This window comes from Oryctolagus cuniculus, chromosome 7, assembly GCF_051225735.1.
Source record: "Oryctolagus cuniculus isolate XC-2025 breed Fujian yellow rabbit chromosome 7, ASM5122573v1, whole genome shotgun sequence".
NCBI lineage: Eukaryota > Metazoa > Chordata > Mammalia > Lagomorpha > Leporidae > Oryctolagus > Oryctolagus cuniculus.
In genome coordinates, this window is record NC_142873.1 from 36,450,127 (window position 1) to 36,475,380 (window position 25,254).

General features: G+C 44.3%; 1 protein-coding gene across 9 annotated transcripts in view; it reads right to left on the reverse strand.

Moving 5' to 3' along the window:
* The window catches only part of DDR2 (discoidin domain receptor tyrosine kinase 2), a 176,995-nt gene that overhangs the window by 49,712 nt on the left and 102,029 nt on the right, over nt 1-25,254 (reverse strand). For all 9 annotated transcript variants that reach the window (XM_017345723.3, XM_017345728.4, XM_070077432.2 and 6 more), the window contains one exon: nt 17,397-17,523. In XM_017345723.3, coding sequence (XP_017201212.1) covers nt 17,397-17,523 — 127 coding nt within the window. The remainder of the gene's footprint in view (nt 1-17,396; nt 17,524-25,254) is intronic.

Here is a 25,254-nt window from a genome sequence, read left to right on the forward strand (position 1 = left end):
ACCCCCATAACTTCCCTCCCACCCGCAACCCTCCCCTTTCCAGCTCCCTCTCCCCTTCCATTCACATCAAGATTCATTTTCAATTCTCTTTATATACAGAAGATCAGTTTAGCATACATTAAGTAAAGATTTCAACAGTTTACACCCACATAGAAACACAAAATGAACAATACTGTTTGAGTACTAGTTATAGCATTAAATCACAATGTACAGCACATTAAGGACAGAGATCCTACATCAGGAGTAAGTGCACAGTGACTCCTGTTGTTGACTTTACAAGTGTTGTTGGCACTCTTGTTTATGGCATCAGTAATCTCCCTAGGCTCCAGTCATGAGTTTCCAAGGCTATGGAAGCCTTTTGAGTTCACCGACTCCGATCATATTTAGACAAGGTCATAGTCAAAGTGGAAGTTCTCTCCTCCCTTCAGAGAAAGGTACCTCCTTCTTTGATGGCCTGTTCTTTCCACTGGGATCTCACTTGTGGAGATCTTTCATTTAGGTCATTTTTTTTTTTTTTTGACAGAGTGTCTTGGCTAGGAATCTACTTATTTGTAAAGCTCCCAGGTGACTCTGCTGTGTGGCCCTGCTCCCAGATCCCTTTCAGCCTGGATGATTCTCTGGAGCCACACCTACAGCTGTAGAAATCAACCCCCAAACTCCCACTGGATTTTTGTTCCCAGCCGCTATGCATCTCTAGACACAGAACCACAAATGCAATGAGAAATTTTGATTCTCAGGACATGCGAAGTAAACCAGAAATGAAATAAAAGAGTTGCACAGTGTGACTCATGATATTGTTGCAAAGAACGTCCCCACCAAAGGCAGCCTGGAAACAACCACCAGGACGTTTTAACAGAGCTAATCCGGCCTCAACTGCCTTTATGAGACCTTTCAGCTGGATTGTACTTCCTGCGATTGGGGATCTTTTTATTTTGGGGAAATTTCACTGTTTAACAGATGCAGAAAAAGAGAAATAAAGTACATTTGGAGAAGGGGGGGAAGAGAGAGAGAGAGAGAGAGCAAGTGAGCTCACACATAGAATCTCCTGCCATTTAGCGTCAAAGCAGTACCAATCCTTTCCTGAAGGTTCTTTTCTCTTACCGTGATGCATTTCACTTATCATTGTGTTAGAGCTGTGGTCCTCCCAGGGGAGCTCTCATGAGAATTTTCTAGAAATGCATATTCTCAGGCCATGCCCCAGATCTACTGAGTTAGAAGCTCTGAAGACAGGCGCAGCCCTCCAGGTGACATCGATATGCATTCCCAGTTGAGAACCAGAGGAACTAGGGTGGGAAGTGAAGCTTCAATTCTCCAGAAAAAGATGTTAAAGGCACATGCACTTCCTTCCTTCTCATTCCAACCAGTGTTTCCACCAACTGTGTGTAGACAGCAGAGTGACAAGAATGTGGATGAGAAAAGGAAGGGCGCTCCAGAGTTGGTATCTCTGCCTGGAGATGGATGGAAAGGAAGTGGAGTGACAGGTGGCATGCAGTTCCTGCCAGGAGGCCCAGGGTGAGAAGTCAACTTTGCCTCTGGCAGCCAGCTAGTCCCTCAGCAAGCTCTCAAAAGCCTACTTCCTGCAGATTTCTTCAGTCCAGCTAGTTCTTAAAAAAAAAGATTTAATAATTCATTTGAAGCCAGAGCTATACAGAGAGAGGAGAGGCAGAGAGAGAGAAAGAGAGGTCTTCCATCTGATGGTTCACTCCCCAATTGGCTGCAATGGCCAGAGCTGCACTGATCCGAAACCAGGAGCCAGGAGCTTCTTCCAGGTCTCCTGCATGGGTGCAGGGGCCCAAGGACTTGGGGTCATCTTCTACTGCTTTCCCAGGTCATAGCAGAGAGCTGGATTGGAAGTGGAGCAGCCAGGACTTGAACCGGCATCCATATGGGATGCCGGAACTGCAGGTGGTAGCTTTACCCACTACGCCACAGAACTAGCCCCAAGTCCAGCTGTGTCTTTCTCTACTTTTCCCACACAGAGCCCAGCCTCCATCTTCACATCTGGGTTTCCATAGTGCCTTCCAGCTCCTCCTCTCTGGTTGCTCTAATGACCTTTCTCCACACAGCAACCCAAGCGATATTCCTAAAATGTTATCCTGATAAGAACCTACCCACAGTTTCTCACTCTTGTTAAGAAAGTGACTCATGGCACCAGCCCTGTGGCTTAGTAGGTAAGGCCGCTGCCTGCAGTGCTGGAATCCCATATGGCCGCCAGTTCAAGTCCCAGCTGCTCCACTTCCAACCCAGCTCTCTTTCCCAGCTATTGCCTGGGAAAGCAGTAGAAGATGACCCAAGTGCTTGGGCCCCTGCACCTGCATAGGAGACCAGGAAGAAGCTCCTGACTCCTGGCTTCGGATAGGCACAGCTCTGGCCATTGTGGCCAACTGGGGAGTGAGCCAGTGGATGGAAGACCCCTCTCTCTCTCTCTCTCTCTCTGCTTCACCTTCCCTCTCTGTGTAACTCTGACTTTCAAATAAATAAATAAATCTTTTAAAAAAAGAAAGTGTGACGCATGTGCTCTGCCTGATTGAACTCCAGCCTATTCTCTTCCCCCATCTTGAGCCACCCCCAGACCTTTGCTCACTCTGTCCCAGCACACTGGCCTTATTTCACTCCCTTGAATGCATGAGTTCCTTCAGCCCAAGTCTCCCACATGGGTGGCAGGAACCCAACCACTGGAGCCATCACCTGTTGCCACCCAGAGTACATCTAAGCAGGAAGCTAGAATGGGGAGCAAAGCTGGGACTCAAAACTAGGCACTCCAATATGGGATACGGGTGTCCCAAGAAACAGCTTAACAGCCAGGCCAGAACACATTGTTGAGACTAATAAGCATTTCAGATTCCTTCTTTTCTCCTTCAGCACCTGCCAACACACAACACTGATTAGAAACTCAGCACATATTTGGCAAATAAATAACCAAATGAAAAGTACAGAGATGTGCACGTGGATGGAAGCTTGCAGGCAAGGATGAATGAATGGAAACCATGAGCTTCACTGTACAGTGAACACTGGAGGGCATGTGCTATGATTGGGTCAGATCTGCCCAGTGCCTCTCCCCGTGCTTGGCTATCTAAGGTCCTTAGCACACGTCTCAGAAGAAACACCCTGCTTCAGTGGGCAGTGCTAATCCTGCTGAGTGTCCCCATTTGTCAGAGTGGCATTGTCACATCTCCAGATGATTGCAAACAGCAGGAACAGGACTGCTCTTTCCAAGGCTTTGAGGCATTTGCATGAGAGGCAAAGAAGCTCTGGCACAGGCAGTAGTCAGTGGCCGCTGGATAAATACCCACCAGGCTTCATGGAGGAGGGATCCTCAGTGCTTTGTTAGGAGAGGCCCAGAGGCCTGGAGGAAGGGGGACTGGCAGGGTTCTCATTCTATGCCTTGAAGAAGATTAATGCCAGAGTAAGCCTCAGGCTACTCTGGCGTGCATTTCAAAACCCCCAGCAGATGCAGATGCCTGAATCCATGGGTACTACTGCACTTTATATGTGGTATGTTTTTTTTTCCTATGCATACATACTTAACATAAAACTAAATTTATAAGTGAGGCACAATAAGAGGTGAACAACACAAACCAATAATAAAGTACATAATTACAATAAACTGTGATAAAAGTTATGTGAATGTAGTCTCTCTTTCTCTCTCTCATTCTCAACAAATCTTCCTATACCGTCCTCACCTGTCTGTCTGTGATGAGGTGGGATGATACGATGCCTATGTGGTGAGACGAAGTGAGGCGAATGGCACAGGCATCGGTGGGAGAGAGAGGGATGCTGCAAGATTTGATCCTGCTGCTCAGGATGACTCACAATGTAAAACATATCAACTGTTTCTGTCCAGAATTTTCCATTAAATATTTCTGGACTACCTTTGATTGCAGGTAACTGAAGCCGCGAAAAACAAAACTTCAGATAGTCGTGGAAGGGACCTACTGTACAAACCACGTCTGAGCGCTGGGAGTCAGGCTAGGGGCCTAGCAGGTGGGACCAAAGAATCTAAGGATGAGAACAGGGGATACAGAGACACAGTAGGGCAGCAAAGTCACAATAGGAAAACGAGTAAAGAGTCTTGATGAATCAGTATTCCCAGGAGACCCAGGGAAGGCACACAGGAAGAGCTGATCTTGGATGGCCTTTCTCATCCCGCTGGATCTTTGGAACCAGAAGAAGTCTTGGCCCAGGGCAACCAACGTGGCACTCTGCAGCAGTACCAGTGTGGTTTTCCTACTGAATGTGCCTATTTTGGGTAAACCCCTTCCGTGGAAGGGATCCTGGCCAACAGTGCAGACAGGACTGCCAAGCCGGCCCAAGTCCCACGTCAGGTCCCCTTGCTCTCCTCCAAGCCCACTCAGTTGTTCATCAGACCCAAGCAACCTGTGTTCTTCATGAAACTCTGACGTATCAAGGAGCACTGAAAAGTGAGAATAGCAGGGGAAGCAAGAGCCACTGCAGCAAACACGTCTCTCCTGATTTTGCCTGCTGAGTTGTCTTGGTGGTTTCCTGACACTTCCGCTTCCCGCCAATCTCCTGGACAGACCAGCTAATGCGCTTTTCCAGCTTCCCAGAGTGGAAAACTACCAGCGCCGGCCCCGCAGGGAGCTCGACCCATCCTGTGCTCTGGAAGCCCTGGCAGGCAGTCCGAGGAGAGGCAGCAGCCACCGGGGCCCAGCTTCCCAAGAATTATGTTTCAAACCATGCTGCCAAGGTAGAGAGCCTGAAAGGGCTGCTTGTTCCGTGATGTTGACCCTCTCACTACCAGCTCCAGGCCATGGGCTCCCTGTCAACGAGTGTCCTCTGTGCCGCTTCCAGGAAAACACACACAGCGCATGTGAGGCCTCAGGCATGCATCCTCCCTGGGCCTCTCTGAGCACACAAGAGTGATGGTGGGGATGCTTTTAGGTTCAGCTGAGGGGCCCAAACCAGTCTATGTTCTTTTTTTTTTTTTTTAATGGTTTATTTTTGGGGATGACGCTGTGGCGCAGCATGTTAACACCTTGACCTGAAAGCACCGGCATCCCATATGGGCGACGGTTCGAGACCTGGCTGCTTTGCTTCCAATCCAGCTCTCTGCTATGGCCTGGGAAAGCAGTAGAAGATGGCCCAAGTCCTTGGGGCCCTGCACCCACGTGGGAGACCCGGAAGAAGCTCCTGGCTCCTGGCTTCAGATCAGCCCAGCTCTGGCCATTGCAGCCAATTAGGGAGTGAACCATCGGATGGAAGACCTCTCTCTCTCTTCTCTCTGCCTCTCCTCTCTGTGTAACTCGGACTTGCAAATAAATAAATAAAAAATCTTGAAAAAAGGCTTATTTTTTATTTATTTGAAAGGCAGAGTTACAGAGACAGAGAGGGAAGAGACACAGAGAGAGATCTTCTATCCACTGCTTCACTCCCCAAATGGTCATAAGGGCTGGGGCTGTGCCAGGCCAAAGTCAGAAGCCCAGAGCTTCTTTTGGGTCTCTCATGTGGGCTCGGGGCCCTAGCACTTGAGCCATCTTCCACTGACTTCCCAGGAGCGTTGGCAGGGAGCTGGATTGGAAGTGGAGCAGCCAGGACATGATTGGCAGCTTAACCCCCTATGCCATAGTGCCGCCCCCTTCCCCAGTCTACGTTCTAAAACAGTGTCTACAACTATAAACTTTAGAGCCAGGGACATAATTTAAGGAACTAGTCCCTCCAATGGCTCCATGTTAAGTCTCACAACCTCTGGGGCTGACATTTGACACGGCAATTAAGACATCGCTTGGGATACCTGCATTCCATATTGTAGTGCCCGAGTTAGAGTCTAATCCAGCTTCCTGCTATGTACACCCTGGAAGGCAGCAGGTAATGACTCAAGTATTTGAGTCCCGGCCACTCATGTGACAGACCCAGACTGAGTTCCTAGCTCCTGGCTTCAGCCTGGCCCAGGCCCTGGCCTTTGCAGACATTTGGGGAGTGAATGAACCAATGGATGGAAGCTCTCTTTCTGTCTTGCATCTCTCTCTCTCTCGCTCCCTCTCTCTCTCTCCCCCCCTTTCAAATTAATTTATATATATATATATATGTATTTATATACAGATAAGCATATCAGAACCTCTGAGACCCAGAAAGGTGAACAAACTAGCTTAAAGACACACAGATAATTCTTAGAACCAGGACAAAATTCCTGATTCTTCTCTCTTCAATCTCAGGCTACCATGGTCTATGCAGCATTTTTCTCAGCACAGGTACCAAGTGCTGGCGTGGTTGGAAGAGAAATGTAAAAATCCAAGGAAAAAGCCCCTGAAAAACCAACTTGGGTCTTTGAGAGTCTAAGAAGACAAAGATTAGAGTTCAGGCCTTGCCAGTAATGGGAACACACAGGTGGTTTTAAGAAACACTACAGAGTACATATCTCATATTTTTTTTATCCAGTCTTCTGTTGATGGCATTTAGGTTGACTCCATGTCTTAGCTATTGTGAACTGAGCTGCAATAAACACTGCAGACAGCTCTTTTATTTGCCAATTTAATTGCCCTTGCGTAAATTCTGAGGAGTGGGATGGCTGGGTTGTGTGGTAGAGCTGTATTCAGATTTCTAAGGTATCTCCAAACTGTCTTCCCTAGTGGCTTTACCAGTTTGTATTCCCACCAACAGTGGATTAGTGTGCCCTTTTCCCCACATCCTCAGGCAGGGTTCTTAATAACTACAGTTAAAAGATAATATGCGGCCGGCGCCACGGCTCAACAGGCTAATCCTCTGCCTAGCGGCGCCGGCACACAAGTTCTAGTCCTGGTCGGGGCGCCGGATTCTGTCCCGGTTGCCCCTCTTCCAGGCCAGCCCTCTGCTGTGGCCAGGGAGTGCAGTGGAGGATGGCCCAAGTGCTTGGGCCCTGCACCCCATGGGAGACCAGGAGAAGTGCCTGGCTCCTGCCATCGGATCAGCGCGGTGTGCCGGCTGCAGCGCACCGGTCACAGCAGCCATTGAGGGTGAACCAACGGCAAAGGAAGACCTTTCTCTCTGTCTCTGTCTCTCTCTCACTGTCTACTCTGCCTGTAAAAAAAAAAAAAAAAAAAAAAAAAAAAAAAAAAAGATAATATGCTTCAACTTTCCCAAGTCTGAATAAATTTCTTACTCTTGGCATTTCATGCAAGGAATCTAGATCCAATATTTTGGGTGCAGTAATCCATATTCAAGACACAAGGTTTGACAATGAAGGGTAGCTTCTATGTACATTCACTAGTGTTTTAAGAAATGATCCATCCTCATAAGAGAAATTAGATTATTTAATCCAGAAGCATACCAATAATTAAAGATACATCTTGCTATCTTTTTAAAATTCTTGTATGAGTATCATCATTGACCAAGTTCCTCTATAGGAAAGCTACTACAAAGTCTTAAATGTTGGTCTAACTTACAAAAAACAGACAAATTAAAATTATACTTTTCCCAGCCGGCACCGCAGCTCAACAGGCTAATCCTCCGCCTAGCGGTGCTGGCACACCGGGTTCCAGTCCCGGTCGGGGCACCGGATTCTGTCCCGGTTGCCCCTCTTCCAGGCCAGCTCTCTGCTGTGGCCCAGGAAGGCAGTGGAGGATGGCCCAAGTGCTTGGGCCCTGCACCCCATGGGAGACCAGGAGAAGTACCTGGCTCCTGCCATTGGATCAGCGCGGTGCGCTGGCCGCAGCGCACCAGCCGCAGCGGCCATTGGAGGGTGAACCAACAGCAAAAGGAAGACCTTTCTCTCTGTCTCTCTCTCTCTCTCTCACTGTCCACTCTGCCTGTCAAAAAAAAAAAATTATACCTTTCCCAAAGTTGGATTTAACTTATCAAAACCCTACCCCAACCAGGACTCCTTCCATATCAGGAAGAATCGTTTCTTAACTTAGCAGTGCTTGTTTTTTGTTTTTTGGTTTTTGTTTGTTTGTTTGTTTGTTTTTTGACAGGCAGAGTGGACAGTGAGAGAGAGAGAGAGACAGAGAGAAAGGTCTTCCTTCCATTGGTTCACCCCCAAAATGGCCACTACAGCCAACGCTGCGCCGATCTGAAGCCAGGAGCCAGGTGCTTCTCCTGCTGAAAGCAGGTGGGGCCAAGTTGCAAAGGTGACCAGTCAGGTTGTGTGACTGGCAAAGGTCGCTTGCATGATGCCAAGGCAGATGAGGAAATACTGTGGGTTCCAGGAAACAACTGGAACATTCTATCCTGGTTAGTGTCTAGCGGGCAAGAACGTGTTTTCTTTATGATTTCCCAATTCTGTGATTACTATCGTAGTTACTAGTTTGCAAGTAATCAAGTGTAACTTGTGGTTTCCTATACTTTCTTGTAAACACCAAAACTTATTCCTTGTTTTTCTGTGTTTCAATTTCCTTGTTACAAGACCCTGCTTTTGTAGAGCTGCACAATGTATAATGATGAATCAGTTTCGTCACTGCTGATAATAACAACTGGGAACAACCAAACATCAGGGCTCGCCATTGCCTTTGATCTTTGACAGAGAGCCGCCTGGCTTCCCCACACTGAAGTCCTTCCTCTGAGTCTGCTTCTTTCTTTATTCCATGTTGTGCCATTCCTTTCGCCCTGGATACAACAGCTAGGCATCTTACCCATATTCTTTCAATCTTTATAAGAGCCAAAAAGAGGGGCTGGCACTGTGGCATAGTGAGCTAAGGCTCCGCCTGCGGTGCTGGCATCCCAAACGGGCACCAGCTCAAGTCTCAGTTGCTCCAGTTCCTATCCAGCTCCTTGCTGATGGCCTGGGAAAGCCGTAGAAGATGGCCCAAGTGCTTGGACCCCTGCACCCATGTGGGAGACCCGGAAGAAGCTCCTGGCTCCTGGTTTCTTATCAGCTCAGCTCCAGCTGTTGTGGCCATTTAGGGAGTGAACCAGCAGACAGACAACCTCTCTCTCTGTTTGCAACTCTAAGTCTCAGATAAATAAATAAATCTTGAAAGAAAAAAAAAAGAGCCACTAAGGTTAAGGTTAAAGACTGTAAGGGTTTTTTATGTTTGCTTGTTCTGTTGTTTTGTTTTGTTTTGTTTTGTTTTTGTCAGTAAGACAAAAAGACTAAAGTTCACAGAAACTGATAGTTTGTCCAGGCTCACTCGGTTAGTAGGTGGCAGAGGTTAGAGCAAAGTTAGCTCTGGCTATAGTCTTTCCAAAAATGTTTCTTCCCATATTGGATCTCCCAGAACCTCAGTTTCCTCATTTCTAGAAACTAGGTTAAATCAATCATTCTGAACCTTTTCTGGAATGGGTTCTTTGAATATCCAGTAACAGTTAGAGGGCTTATGTGCACAATGCACTTTTTCCCCCACACATTAAGTCTGGGACACAGGTCTGGCTCCATGGTGCCGCAGGTTAAACCGCCACTTACAATGCCGATATCCCCTGTCGGTGCGCCAGTTTCTGTCCCGGCTGCTCTGCTTCCAATCCAGCTCCCTGCTAATGTGCCTGAGAAGGCAACGGGTGATGCTGCCCACATGAGAGACCTGGGTGAAGTTCCTGGTTCTTGACTTCAGCATGGCCCAGACCTGGCTCTTTTGGCTTTCTGGGGAGTGAACCTGCATCTGGAATATCTCTCTCCCTCTCTGTCTCCCTTTCTGCCCTTGTCACTCTGCCTTTCAAAATTAAAAAAAAAAAAACAACACCTGGGCCACAACTTCATGCCATTCCCAGGCCTCTGAAGCCTACACATGGCTGGTCTGTGATGCTGAGGTTCCCCGACCTTATTGTTCTCAAGCGACCACTGCACAGAGGGCAGCAGAACGCAGAAATCATGGGCATCTCGCTGGAGCTAGATCAAACCCTCACTCTCCCGCTTTGCTTCGTGTCTAACCTCAAGTGAACTACTACCATTCGTGGGCCTCAATTTCTCCTCTGTAAAACTGGAACAGTGATATCACATTATTCCCTGGATTGCTGTGAAGAGCAAATACATGGACAGCACTCCAGCTGGTACCAGAAGTACACGAGGTGTTCACTGAATATTAGCTGGTGCTTCTCTGGGAGTTTTGCATTCTCTCTCTTTCCGGATTTGGCACAACCACGATGCCTCAAGGGGTTGTGGAGTTTCTGTTGTCCCCAGAGAAAGATCCTTTAACTGGCAGGAAGGATACCAGTGGCCACCCTCAGGCTGGACTCGACAAACACACACACAAGCAAGAGAGCCAATCTGGGCAGCATCTAGGACTGTTTACTTAAGAGAAATTCAACCAGGGAGGTCCCTTCCCAGCCTTTTCATCTCCCCCCATGGCCCTGCTGAGGCCATCTCTCCCTCCCCCCAACCCTCCCCCCCACACACACACAGCATGAGTACCTCAGTCCTGGTTTCAGAAACCTGAAACAAACACCACATTCTCACTAACAGATGGGGCCGCCGAAACCCTCTCAGCACATCTCTGAGGACACAAAATTCAGAGAAACAAAAATGAGTTTCCAGTTTGGCAATGTGTTTAGGTGACTTCGCATACATCAGTCAGCCTTGGTGGAAGACCAGGGGGTGGGGATGGAGGAAGGGAACCAGAGCACACCCCGAGCTTGTTTCCTTGGGAGGCGTTGTCCTGAACACCTAGCTCCAGCTTTCCTCCTTTAACATGTATTAACTTTCCAGGTGTGAGCTCTGTTGGATCCCATTACTCTTTATTCCGCAGCCTTGGGTCTTTCTAACATCAATCACCTCTCACCTCCAGAAATGAGGGGTTGCATAAAGGAGAGTATGAATGAGGCTGAGGCTGAACAGATGCATGATTTTTAGAGAAAGGCCATGTCTCACATGGCTCCCGGGACCAGGTGGCGTGGAGGAGTGAACCTGGTCTCGATCATCAGGATAATCAGGGTATCTGCTTTTATCCTCCCACCTGGAAAAGCACAAGGCGGTAGGCCTCCTCCAATGTCCATTTGAAATAGTGGTGCCTGGTCGAACAGTTGTTCTGGCCCCCTGTGTTCTTGTACCCAGCTGCTATGGGTGTACTCTCAGCTCCCCCAACAAGTGCAGTACGCCCAGCCCAAGTTGGGAATGAAGGGAAAGTTGACTCAAGGACCTTACAAGGAGATGGTAAAGCAACCCCCCTGGGTCTCTCACTCATCACCATCCATCAGGAAGCCCCGCAGGTCCCTCTCCATCTCTCCAGCCACACATCTGCTCTTTCTTCTCTCTGAAATGCCTTGTGTTGGGCCCACTCCTAGAGCAAAGGATGCCCTGAATTCTAGTATCATGAAGCTTCTGCATGCGGGGCTTGGGCAGGGTTTTTGTTCCCAGCCTGTCGCTTGGAGGCATTTTAGTATTTAAATTTTTGAAATACTTATCAGCTATTTCCTATATGCCCAGACCCAAAGTCAAGTTGCTGAAGTTTAGGCTTCAGATCTCTGATCCTGGGAAGTGATAGAGGGTTGTAGAAAAATATTTTTTTAAACAAAGAACAGCCATCCATGCCAGTTTAGAGGACTTGCTTGCTAGCTTAAAATCTAACACATCTTCTAGTGAGGAAAGTTCTCACACCATAAAATTATAGCCAATTTTGTGATAGAAAGTGTCTCTTAAATTACCTAATCCCTCCTCATTTTCATACAGGTGAAAACACTAAGGAAATACAAAGAAACATAACTTTCGGAGTGTCACAATTAACTTATCACCAAGCCAGAATATAACTAGAATTGTTATTCAAAATAAGTAAATTAGATATTTTTTCTAAGTGGACTTCAAACTATGTATCAGAATAGTCTAATAGCCACTTCATCTATTGATTTCTAGAATTTATTTTTAGAAATTGTTGGCATGATTGTTTGATATGGATGTCACTTGCTAAATGTTCCTAAGCCATGATTTTGACATAAGAAACTTCTTTAAATCTTCCAATAACATCCCCCACTGGATGGCCAAGCATTAGGTTCAGGTTCACGGCTGCAGCTGGAAGGTAGCTAGGCACCTGCCCATGCTTCAGAACTGAGTAGACATACTTACATGCCAGCATTAGCCTCACAGAGCTGCACAGCCTTCATTGCAGTCCCTTCTAACAATGCCACCTCCAACACTACCAGTACTGGAAATTCCACGAGCACCAACCACCTGCCTCACTTTTGGCTTTCGTAGATGCTTTAGAACAGTAAACAAACAGTGCAACTGCCCTTGTGCCCTGGCCAGCAAGCTAAATCATCCTACCACTACTCCGTAACTGTCATAAGATCATACGTATGAAAACATAGGGTCTCACTCTGTCAAAAAAAAAAAAACCTAAATGAAAGATCTCCACGAGTGAGATCCCAGTGGAAAGAACGGGTCATCAAAGAAGGAGGTACCTTTCTCTGAAAGGAGGAGAGAACTTCCACTTTGACTATGACCTTGTCTAAAGAAGATCAGAGTCGGTGAACTCAAAAGGCTTCCATAGCCTTGGCAGCTCATGACAAGAGCCTAGGGTGATTACTGATGCCATAAACAAGAGTGTCAATTTGTTAAGTCAACAACAGGAGTCACTGTGCACTTACTCCTCATGTAGGATCTCTGTCCTTAATGTGCTATACATTGTGATGTAATGCTATAACTGTTACTCAAACAGTATTATTCACTTTGTGTTTCTATGTGGGAGCAAACTGTTGAAATCTTTACTTAATATATACTAAACTGATCTTCTGTATATAAAGAGAATTGAAAATGAATCTTGATGTGAATGGAATGGGAGAGGGAGCGGGAAAGAGGAGGGTTGCAGGTGGGAGGGAAGTTATGGAGGGGGGAGCCATTGTAACCCATAAGCTGTACTTTGGAAATTTATATTCATTAAATAAAAGTTTAAAAAATTAAAAAATAAAAAAAGTCTCAAATAGTAAAGAATTTCTGTAAGCATCAACAAGATTATTCAGCTTCTCTTGAGATCTGCAGGTTTTTATAGATTGAACTCCTTTCTGAAAAGATTTATTTATTTATTTGAAAGTCAGTTATGAGAGAGGGAGAAAGAAAGAGAGGGAGAGAGAGGGAGAGATCTTCCATCCATTGGTTCACTCCCCAGATGGCTGCAACAGCCAAGGATGAGCCAGGTGGAAGTCAGGAGCCAGGAGCTTCTTCCAGGTCTCCCACGTGCATGGCAGGGGCCCAGACACTTGGGCCATCTTACACTGCTTTTTCCAGGCTAATAGCAGGAAGGTGGATCAGAAGTAGAGCAGCCAGGACACAAACTGGTGCCCATACGGGATGCCGGCATTATAGTATGAGGTTTTACCCACTATGCCACAACACTGGCCCCTAGACTGAACTCTTAGAGATTCACTATCTGTATCATCAAGTAAGTTATGCTAACACTGAAGGCTCACTCATTCTGAAATCTTCAACAATGAGATTAGAATAATGAATTTGAATTTGAATTTAATACTTAGTCCTTTTACTATTTGCCGTCAGATAATTTATATTCAATAATCATTGAAATACATTTTCATAGTTTAGCAATGGACTAAATGCCAGATTGGCTTATAACCCAGGTCTCCTGGCTTAAGTTCCTTCCCTTATACCATGTGACCCATCCATGAGGAAAATCTAACAGGTGAAACCTATACTCAACTTTCTGTACCTTCCGTTACTTTCAGTGCTTTTGTTTCTTTTCAGTCTTTTTAAAACATTTTTATTATTATAAGAGGAACAAATATCATGTCTTCCATATACACAGTTGGTCTTTTGTTTGTTTGTGTTTTTTTTTTTTTTTTTTTTTTTTTTTGACAGAGAGAGAGAAAGGTCTTCCTTCCATTGGTTCACCCCCAAAATGGCCACTACAGCCGACGCTGTGCGGATCCGAAGCCAGGAGCCAGGTGCTTCCTCCTGGTCTCCCATGCGGGTGCAGGGCCCAAGCACCTGGGCCATCCTCCACTGCCTTCCCGGGACACAGCAGAGAGCTGGACTGGAAGAGGAGCAACCAGGACAGAACCGGCGCCCCAGCCGGGACTAGAACCCAGGGTACTGGCACGGCAGGCGGAGGATTAGCCTAGTGAGCCGCGGTGCCAGCCCATATACACAGTTTTAAGAACATAATGATAATTCCTACCCTACCTTTCCTCCTTCTCTTGCCCCTGCCCTCCCTCCTCCCTCCTTTCTTATCTTTTAATTTTTGCGGTGACACACTTTGAATTTACTTTATAATCCCAATCTTAACCCTCAGTAAATAAAGAATTCAACAGTAATAAGTATAAAAACCACTGTTCCTCAGGAGTATAGACAAAAGCTATAAAATGTCCATCTTAAAATGTCAATTTTGCTCATATATATTACACTGTTTGTTTGTAGTCTTTGGGTAGGTTCAGTAAGGACTCCTGAAGAGCCGCTCTTAAATCAACGTGCATTTATTATACACCTGCTCTATGTTTGGTGGTATGGTAGCCATAAGATTCCATGAGCCACATACTTTATGACTAGAGTCAACACTGGTGATAAATAAAAATTTCTCAACTCCTTAATTCTCTGACTTAACTTGCTAAACTAGGAAGAAATGACAGCGAGGAGGATTAATCTTAGAATTTTCTCCATGTGCCTATAAAGATCTCTGTAAATTAAGACCTCTGTGTCTTTTTCCTTGGCAGAAAAGAGCCAACAGAAATACCTGAAACCACAATCAGGAAAGAAAAAAATTAAAGGTGACTATTTGCTGTGTTCAAACAGTCCATTTCCTGCTCCAAGTTAGTGTGGACTCTAAACAGGCTCACTCTCTTGGTGCAGTCATTCACATGTCCTCAAGGACACCAGTCTCCAGGAGTGTGCCAGGCACCAAAACATCCTACCATTCTATGTACTGGCATGTGTGTCCTTGGACCACAGAACAAGGAGGATGTAGTAGGAGGCAAACAATCCTCAACAACTGGATGAGAGGAATACAGAGCAGGAAAAAAATAAAGAAAGAAATGGTGTCCAAGTTCCAATCTGAGATGCCCCAACTAAAGTTATTCTGGGAAAGTAACAAAGCACTGATTTATTCAATTAATAATTCCTTGATCTTAAGGAATTTCAATCATATTTCCCATTGTGAGTAAAAATAAAAGCCCAGGAAAAGTAATTTTTTTCTTTTTTTAAAAAAGTTTTATAAAAAACAATAAATTTCACATATTTAAGAGCACAGTGATTTTCCCACCCAATCCTCCCTTTCCTCCTTCCCAATTTCCACTCTCCCTCCTCCTTTCTTTTGTATTTTTCTTTTAACTTGTACAAGGACATACTTTCAATTTACTTTATAATCACAAGCTTAACCCTCCACTAAATAAAGAATTCAGCAAGTAGAAAAATTATTGTCCCTCAAGAGTATAGACAAAGGCTATAAACAATACTCAGATCTCAAAATCTCAATTTTGCTCATATACATTGCTTTTTTGGTATTCTGTATATTAGTTACCACAAATCAGGGAAAATATATAATGTTTGTCTTTTTGGGACTGGCTTATTTCACTAAGCGTAATGGTGTCCAATTGCATCCATTTTGTTAAGAAAGACAAGATTAAATTCTTTCCTTTTTTTACACCTGAGAAGGAAAGCTATCATTTTCACAAATGTACCCTTATGTTATGAAGAGAACAAAATGAAAGTACCCTCAAAAATGTATATACAGCATGAAGCAACTAAACCCTCACACACTGCTGTAGCATGGTAAATGTTTAAAAATCGCCTTGAAAACCTCCTTGACATTATACAGAACCCAGAAATTCCACTTCCAGGTCTATAACCAAGAGAATTGAGTAAATATATCTGCTAAAACTCTATGCAAGAACAACTACAGTAGCTTTATTCATAAAGGGTCCAAATTGAAAATTATCCAAATCCTCACTCATAGTAGACTCCCTAAGTAAAATATTCAAAAAAGTATTATACTACACTTAGAATAAACAGTCAACAACCACATGCAACAATAGGGTGAATATTACAAAAAAAATTGAGTGAAAGAAATCAAACATGAAGAGTATGCATCACATTATTTCATTTACAGAAAGTACAAAAACAGCAAAATCAATCTCTGTTGCTAGAAAACATGATAAAGACCAACTTCTGCAGTGGAAAGCATGATTAAATAGAGGCATAGAGCTTCAGAAGTGCTGGGTAAGTTCTGTTTCTTACCCGGGTATTGTCAGATGGACGTGTTCAGACTGAAAAAGTCATCACGTTAAACACTTCAGCTATGTATACTTTTCTATGCTTATGAAAGAATGAAAAATAAAATGATTCCAGTGCTTCACCCACCCTGAATCCAGAAGTTTCTCATGTATATTTTGTGTTCTCCCACCATGACTTACGCTAGCCAATGAGATCTTATAAAAACAGCTTAGCCAGCGCCGCGGCTCACTAGGCTAATCCTCTGCCTTGCGGCGCCGGCACCCCGGGTTCTAGTCCCGGTCGGGGCGCTGGATTCTGTCCCGGTTGCCCTTCTTCTAGGCCAGCTCTCTGCTGTGGCCACGGAGTGCAGTGGAGGATGGCCCAAGTGCTTGGGCCCTGCACCCCATGGGAGACCAGGAGAAGCACCTGGCTCCTGCCATCAGATCAGCGCGCTGCGCCGCGGCAAAGGAAGACCTTTCTCTCTATCTCTCTCACTGTCCACTCTGCCTGTCAAAAAAAAAAGCATTAAAAATGCTTACATGTTCCTGCTTCTGCTCTTGCTCCTGTGCATTTTCCATGCAAACGTACCCAGACTAGCTTGATGAAGGATGAAACAACACAGCCAAGTTGCCCCAGTCATCAGAGCCAAGGCCATCCTAGATGACCCAACAGTCTATTCACAGATAGGTTAATGAACCACAACATACCAGAGAACAGTCTGACCAAACGCAGCCTAAACCTCCAAGCTCATGAGGGAACATAAATAGCCATTTTAAGGCACGAACTATGAATAGGTTGTTAGGCGGAAGCATTGTGTAATAGACAGAATATAATTGTATATTTTAATTTGAAATTTAAAATAAATATAATGCACAATAATGAGAATGCAAACAAATTGGCTTAAAATATTCCTCTCACACATCTATTTTAAGCATGATCACACCCTGCAGGAAAAAGAGCCTACACGAGAGCCCACAGGACCAGGGTCCCAAAAGCACAATAGGACGCCCAACTAAAATCCAGACCTGAGCAAACCAGAAAGAAACTGAGAAGCCAACCTGCAGAAGATTTCTGAGAATCTAGAAATCCTCTTCTCTTTTTCCCTGAATAGGATGAAGAAAATGGCTGTTTCTTTCACTTCCCATTCTTAAAAGTCACCCTCCAGCTCCAGCCTACTCTGTATCAGAAAAGCTTTCCCATTAATTAACATGTTGTATACAAAGAGAAAATATGTTCGCTTCTGTTCTTGGTTAGGCCATTTTCATCATGGAAGGAAACAAAAATTTGCTTAGGGATCGCTCTGGCAGGGCTTTTCCCACGATGAACATGGATGGGCTTGAACGTTCCGTTGGTCTTCTAGCATATAAATGCGCAACAACCGTGTTACCTGGGTTAACCTGAGCTTGTGCAGAACTCAAGAGGGGCAGCAGCAGGAGCAGCCTCAAGGGCATTCTGGGAACCAGCCTCATCTCAGAGGACGGTGTTGGAACTGGAGCCTGCAGCCAACCAGCAATCTAAGAAATCAGGAAGAGAAGAAGAAGAAATGAGTGAGGCAGATACCACTAACAGAAATGAACATGATTTTCACAGTTACTCTCAGGTCTTCACAAGCGTTTAGGATTCACATTCCAAATCATAGACATCAGAAGTTGAACGGTACATCCAACAATCACATAATTTAAGAACTCTTGAACTCAATTAGATCTTCTACTAATGGGATTAAAATTAGCAAAATGGGCTGGCGCCGTGGCTCACTAGGCTAATCCTCTGCCTGCGGCGCCAGCACACGGGGTTCTAGTCCCGGTCAGGGCACTGGATTCTGTCCCGGTTGCTCCTCTTCCAGTCCAGCTCTCTGCTGTGGCCAGGGAGTGCAGTGGAGGATGGCCCAAGTGCTTGGGCCCTGCACCAGCGTGGGAGACCAGGAAAAGCACCTGGCTCCTGCCTTCAGATCAGCGCAGTGCGCCGGCTGTAACACACCGGCCATAGTGGCCACTTGGGGGATGAACCAACGTAAAAAGGAAGACCTTTCTCTCTGCCTCTCTCTCTCTCACTGTCTAACTCTGCCTGTCAAAAAAAAAAAAAAAAGAATAAGAAAGAAAAAAAATTAGCAAAATGTTAGTTGACGAAGTTTTACTAAAATAAATACCCAAATGGTAAATAGTGGCAAAATAAAATTTATGTTTATGATGTCAATTGATTTTTTATAATTTTGATATTGATCCTAATGTTGAACCACAAAAACATCCATTAATTTTAATATTTTGTCTTTCAATATATGTGCTTGATATTTATCCTGATTTGTTGACTCTGGAGTTATGCCTAGGATTCTGTATTTTCTTAAGTTTCCCCAGAATGATTTATGTGCTGGTGGATTAGATTTGGAGATATTATGGGTATGAGCTCATGTTTAGGTTAATAAAGATACAGGTCATCACACATGAAAATATTTATAGGTATATGTATAGATGTGGGTTAGCACATACACATGTGTCTCCTTAATTTATCAGCTCAGAGGGTCTAGAAACAAGGATATCCCAGTAGCAACAAGCAAATCTACTTCCCAGATGTTGGATTTTAATACTATTTTAAAACAAAAGGAATTATTTCCCTTAAAAACTTGGCTGATTCTAAGACTGGAACAGGAAATACACAAAATGTGCCTGGAGTATCTTTTCATGCCAGAAACTGTGAAAGTGTACAGACACCAAAATGATGGGGAGAAGTCAAACGGACACAAAAATGATGTGGGAGTAAGCTGAAAGTCTTTCCAATGGCAAAGTTAGAACAGTGGGAGCAACAGAATGAATAAAGAAGTATTGGATTGGGGACCGGCACTGTGGCACAGTAGCCTAAGCCTCCGCCTATGGTGCTGGCATCCCATACAGGTACCAGTTTATGTCCTGGCTGCTCCTCTTGTAATCCAGTTCCCTGCTATGGCCTGGGAAAGCAGTAAAAGATGGCCCACATGCTTGGGCTCCTGCACCTGCATGGGAGACCTGCTAGAAGCTCCTGGCTTTGGTTCAGCTTAACTCTAGTGGTTGTGGCCATTTTGGGTATGAACCAGTGGATGGAAGATCTCTCTCTGTCTCTCCCTCTCTCTTTCTCTGTGACTCTGCCTCTCAAATAAATAAATAAAATCTTAAAAAAAAGAAGCATTGGATTATAATCCAGTAACAAATGTCCATGAGTTCATGCTGATGTAAACAAATAATTGAATAAAAAAGTGGAAGAGAATAAACACAACACTCATGCGAAAGATTCCCAGTAACTCTGTAGTTCATTGGCTCCTTTCAACTTAAGAGTAAGCAGCACATAGTATGTTTCTTCCAGAGTATAGTGTAGAAGTGGTAAAAGAAAAAGAGGAACTTTTCAGTGGAAAAAGCTGACAAACCTCAAGCGAGGCAATCAGGATTCACATCAACACTGATAAGTCAGACTGATAGGAGGTGCCCTTGATATGATGTGATGAGAATGGCACTTTACCTCTGTGGTCCTCCTCCCAAAAAACTCATTACCTCAACCTACTCATGAGGAAAATATTGGACAAGTCCCTATTAAGGGTAATGCTACAAAATTCCTGACAAACAAATCTCAAAACTGTCAAGGTCATCAAAAACAAGAAAGTCTGCAAAGCTATCACAGCTAAGGGAGCCTAAGGCAATGAGATGACTAAATGTAATATGAGAGATCTTGGATGAGATCCTTGACTAGAAAAAGGACATTAGGGGAAAACTGAGGAAGTCATAATAAAGTAGGAACTTTAGTTAATAATAATGTATCTACATCAGCTCATTCACTTTGACAAATGTACTCTACCAACATGTTAATAACAGGGGTAACTGGGAGTGGTATATGGAATTCTACATATTCTCTTCTGATGATTCTACAAACAAAATTGTTCTAGAATTCAAAGTTTATTAAAAATAAAATTTCCTCTAGGTAAAACTGGTAATCAGCCAAGTATGAGACCTACTGTTAGAAACAGTAAGCAACAGAAGGTTAAAATTGAGAAGAAATATCTTGAAGTTGGAGTGATTGGGAAAGTTATGTGGACAAATCAGCATCCGATCAGGTTCCTGAAGGATGGGAAAGATTTTGGTGGGCAGAAATGAGGATGAAATAAGTTAGAGGATGACATGGTAAAAGTACTATTTAAGGAAACAGGAGCTTTCTGTCTTGGTTTCTAAGAAATATAATGTTGATCCACCCTAAGCAGCTTTTTAAAAAGTCATATTTAGGGCCGGCGCCGTGGCTCACTTGGCTAATCCTCTGCCTGCAGCGCTAGCACCCTGGGGTTCTAGTCCCGGTTGGGGTGCCGGATTCTGTCCCGGTTGCTCCTCTTCCAGTCCAGCTCTCTGCTGTGGCCCGGGAGGGCAGTGGAGGATGGCCCAAGTGCTTGGGCCCTGCATCCACATGGGAGACCAGGAGGAAGCACCTGACTCCTGGCTCGGATCGGTGCAGCGCTGGCCGTGGCAGCCATTTGGGGAATGAACCAACGGAAAGGAAGACCTTTCTCTCTCTCTCTCTCTCTCTCTCTCTCTGTCTAAATCTGCCTGTCAAAAAATAAAAAATAAAAAAAGTCATATTTAGATAGTTTTGCCTGATGAGGATGGAGCCAAAGCAAATCAAATACAGAAAACAAAAATGGTCCCACAGTGGGAGTCAGGAATGGGTGATACATAGTGATGAGCATGGTTTCATGGCATATTGCATGGGATGAAATACTTGTCCCCATGTACGTAGTCACTCAGTGGCAGCAGGAATGTTGTGCTTCCATCAGTGAGTCTCCAAGCAAACATGCCAAGAAAAAGACACACATAGGCAGGCCTCAGAGACTTTGGTCTTGGCCATGGTCTAGCACTAGCTCATAAGCAAGAACCAGAATGTCCGGCCACAAAGACCTAAGCTCCTCATGAACAGCCACTCAGTAAGTACGGAGACCCAGGACTGCCTTGTCTAGCCACCCTTCCCAGTCTTCTACAGAAGAGCCTGCTGTTCTTTCTCTCATGGCACCTTCCAAATGGGTTGCCAGTCTTACCATCCTCCCTTCCGTAACCTTCTGCAACAAGGAGTGTCTGCTATATCTCATTCACTTCCCTTCACCAAAACACATGTTGAATTCACCGCTATTAGATCCTCCCTAACATTGTGATACAATTACTCATTTAATCATTAGCTTCAAAATGACTCATTCTCATATTGCCAGACTTATACTTTATATCTTGTGCTAAGTCAGTGTTCAAAAATGGTTTTCATTGAAATAAGCAAAACTTACTAGATGTTCAAAAAATGGTGACTAATTTCCTTCTCGAAGCTATTGTTTGGTTTCAAGCTGTGAATCTGCAAAACCAGTTGTTGTCTATCCTGTTTAAAAATTAGGATAACCAACAGCTAAAAACACAGCTGGACTTTAACACACATAGAAGTGCTGTGCCTATACCACACATATCTAACTTGTGCCATGTGGGTGATCCTGTACTTGGCAGGGTGTCTGCCTGCCCTGCCCAAGCAGGAGGTTAGTCTGATTACTGGCAGGTGGCAGGAGCCCCAGGCATATTTCCCTCAACCCCCGCCTTCTTCCAATCAGGTAAACTGCTTCCAGGTATGGCCCAGGTCTACCTGGAAAGCTACATGACCTTCAAGCTGATTGGAGAAGCATAGTGGACCCAATATCGGCTCTATGCTATAGATTTAGTGTTGCCCTGAATTAGTTTCATCCCTTCTGCCTGCCCTTTAAAAGGTGTGCTTGCTTGTCAATGAAGTGGACATGTTCACTGAAACTTGTCTCTGGTGCTTCTTGTTGAAGAAAACCATCGCCCCACCGTGCCAACAGTGCGTGGGCCTCGAGGGATGAGCCTGCAGTGCCAGGGACGAGCTTATGTAACATTCATAACTAACCCAGTGAGTTTGTTTTCACCAAGAAAGTAGCTGAAGAGGAACAGATTAAAACAGATTAGGTTACACAGTTGAAAGATAACAAAACTCAGATGGGAACCTAGTGTTTGTATTACTTAAAAAATCTATGTGGGTTTTCCTTTGATAATTGTTTATAGCCCTTGCCTATATTCCCCTAAACTATGCATGGTCTTTTAACTTGTTGAGGTCTTTAGTTAGTGGAGCATCAACCTTTTGACTATAATGTAAATTGAAAATATGTTATCTCAAAAATTAACAAGGAAAGAGAAGAAGAAAGAAAGAAATAGGAAAAGGGGAAGGAAGAATGGAAGAAAGGGGGAGGGAGGGAGGAAAGTATCATTATATTCTTAGACTTGTATATACTAAACACATAGAATCTGTTCTCTTTGCATTAATATCACGTTAACATGTGAATTCATTAGAACTGTGTTGTAGTAATTGTCCTGCATTTGTGGTGACCTTATTAATGTATTAGTAAATTCCTAAGGATAAATAAATAATTTTTTTAAATCCATGTGGAATTTTTGTGGCAGTCACTATTAATTTTTAAGATTTATTTATTTATTTGAAAGGCAGAGTTACAGAGAGGCAGAGGCAAAGAGAGAGAGAGAGAGGTCTTCCACCCTCTGGTTTACTCCCCAAATAGCTGCAATGGCTGGAGCTGAGCCAGCAAAAAGCCAGGAGCCAGGAGCTTCCTTGCATCTCCTGCATGGGTGCAGGGGCCCAAGGACTTGGGTCATCTTCCATTGCTTTCCCAGGCACATCAGCAGGGAGCTGGATTGGAAGAGAACCGGTGCTCATATGGGATGCCAGCACTGCAGGCAGCAGCTTTACCTGCTATGCCACAGCACCAGCCCCCATTATTAATTTTTGTTTGCGATTACACAATACTAGCCTTTGATTTGGCTTCTGCCTACCTTACAAGGCTACTCTCCTGGCCAAACGTCCCTCTTCTTTCCTTTCTTTCCTCCATTTTCATCAGCCTAAGGACCTCTGTCAAGAAATTTCTTACCTCTCTTTGTCTAGTTCAACTGTCCATTCAATGACCTCTTCCCCTGTGAAATATTATCTGATCCCCTCTTGACTGTCACATGCAGTAAAATTCTTATAATTTTTCTGTCTAGAAATGATCATAGTTCATAATGCCTCTCCCATTAGTGCCATATTTGTTTCACTTACTATTGTATTCTCAACACCTGTGAGCACACCCAATAACTATTTGCAGAACTACATTTTCAGTGATTATATTTCAACATTCCAAATTCCATCTGCTAAAAGGAAGTATCCTGAAGTTGGTAACAAGCAGACATCACCCTTTTCTTTCTCTGGAAATGAGTCTTTCTAAGGGTTTAATATTTAAAGAAACAGGACATGAGAACAGAACCCAAAAGTACACGAGGAAGCCCATCAAAGAACTGGGAAGGCTCTTCTCTTCCCACTTGTTTGGTTAATAGTACAAATTCCTTTGACAAACAACTTATTTGAGACTTAGAAAATAAAACTGGAAATGTAAATACTCCAGTCAAGTCATTGACCTTCATTCATTCAGCAACTATGTTGGAAATACCTATTACAGGTGATTACAGGTGCTATTACAGGTGATAACTACATCAGCTAAAAAGGCAGAGAGGGTTCCTGTCATCATGGAGCTTATAATGTACAAGAAAATAAATAAGGCCTTTAAGAGAAACACGCATGGTGAGAAAAGTCAAAGAGAGGAATGTGAAAGAGAATGAATAAGAGCTATTCTAGGTAAGGCAGCTAGCAAAGACTTTCTGAGTATGCACAAGGCACAGAAATAGATGAACAGAATAATGAAGAGAATGGGGCAACTCAGAAAAGACTCACAGTAAATGGGAATTTCCTACAGGATAAAAAGAGGCATTTAAAATCAGTGGAGAAGTTTCAGATAGTTCAATAGTTTTTTCAAAAATAAAGATATATTTATACTGCATCCAAAAATAAGTATCCTATAGAGTAGAAAGGCTGAACCTCTGCCTGCAGCACCGGCATCCCATTTGGGTGCTGGTTTGTGCCCTGGCTGCTCCACTTCCTATCCAGCTCTCTGCTGTGGCCTGAGAAAGCAGTGGAAGGTGGCCCAAGTCCTTGGGCCCCGGCAGACCGTGTAGGAGAACTGGAAGAAGCTCCTGGCTCCTGGCTTCAGATGAGCCCAGCTCCGGACACTGTGGTAATTTGGGGAGTGAACCAGAGGGTGGAAGACCCTTCTCTCTGTTTCTCCCTCTCTCTGGCTTTAACCCTACCTCTCAAATAAATAAATAAAATCTATTTTAAAAGGTATCTGTCGCTCCCCCTCTTCGTGGAGGAACGACACTAAGCCCTGCCTAGGCTTCATATCCGAGTCACGGCACCATTATGTCGCTCCCCCCTCTTCATGGAGGAACGACACAGGACCCTGCGCTGTTCTTTCGTCTGCTCGGCCCTCCCCGGGTTTGCTGCTGGTTCTTCCCGGGTTGGCTACCGTCCCTTCCACCTCCGTGGAAGGGCGGCTCCCCCTGCCACATTCCCCACTTCCGCAGGGGAGCGGCACACCGCCGGCTGGCTCTCTCGGGGGCTGCACAGGTGTTCCCCTTAGATGTTCCCCTTAGATGTTCCTGGTGCATGCCGTCTCTCTCCTCCTTTATAGTCCTCCTCTGCCAATCCCAACTCGGCTGCCCACACGCCGAGTACGCTGCTCTCCTCCGATCAGGAGCAAGTCCTACAGTTTATTGGTTGAACTGGAGGCAGCTGTGTAGAAGCTGTTTTCTTCTCTCCCAGCGCCATATTGTGGGAGAGCAGGTGCATAGAATAAGTCTTAATTCCAGTAACAGTCTAGTCCGAGCTGCTCCCCACAGGTATCTCAAAGTATAATGATAGAAGTGTTTTAAGAAAATGCAGGATAACTCATTATGAGTGAAAGATAAGTAAGGCATGCATAAAAAATGTGTGGAGAGCAAAATCTGTAAATAAAAAAGATAATGAATCTTTTTATCAAAACCCAAAACTTGAGACAAAAGACATCATAAACTTAGCAGCTAAGCAATAGACTAAGATAAATATTTGAAACTGTACAACAAAATAACTTCTGGTATAGATAATCTCTATAAATAACTTTTTTAGAAGCTATTAGAAAAATGGGCCAAGTAGATAAAAAAATATCATTGGAGGAGACAATGTAATGCCAGTAGACATTTAAAGGCATCCAACCTTACTAGTAATCTGAAACACAAACACTGAAGTGTTAGCTGAATCCCAACTTTACTCAGTACATTGGCAAAAGCTTTAAGTATGATTATATGAAATTTGGCAATAATATGAGGAAATTCATATTA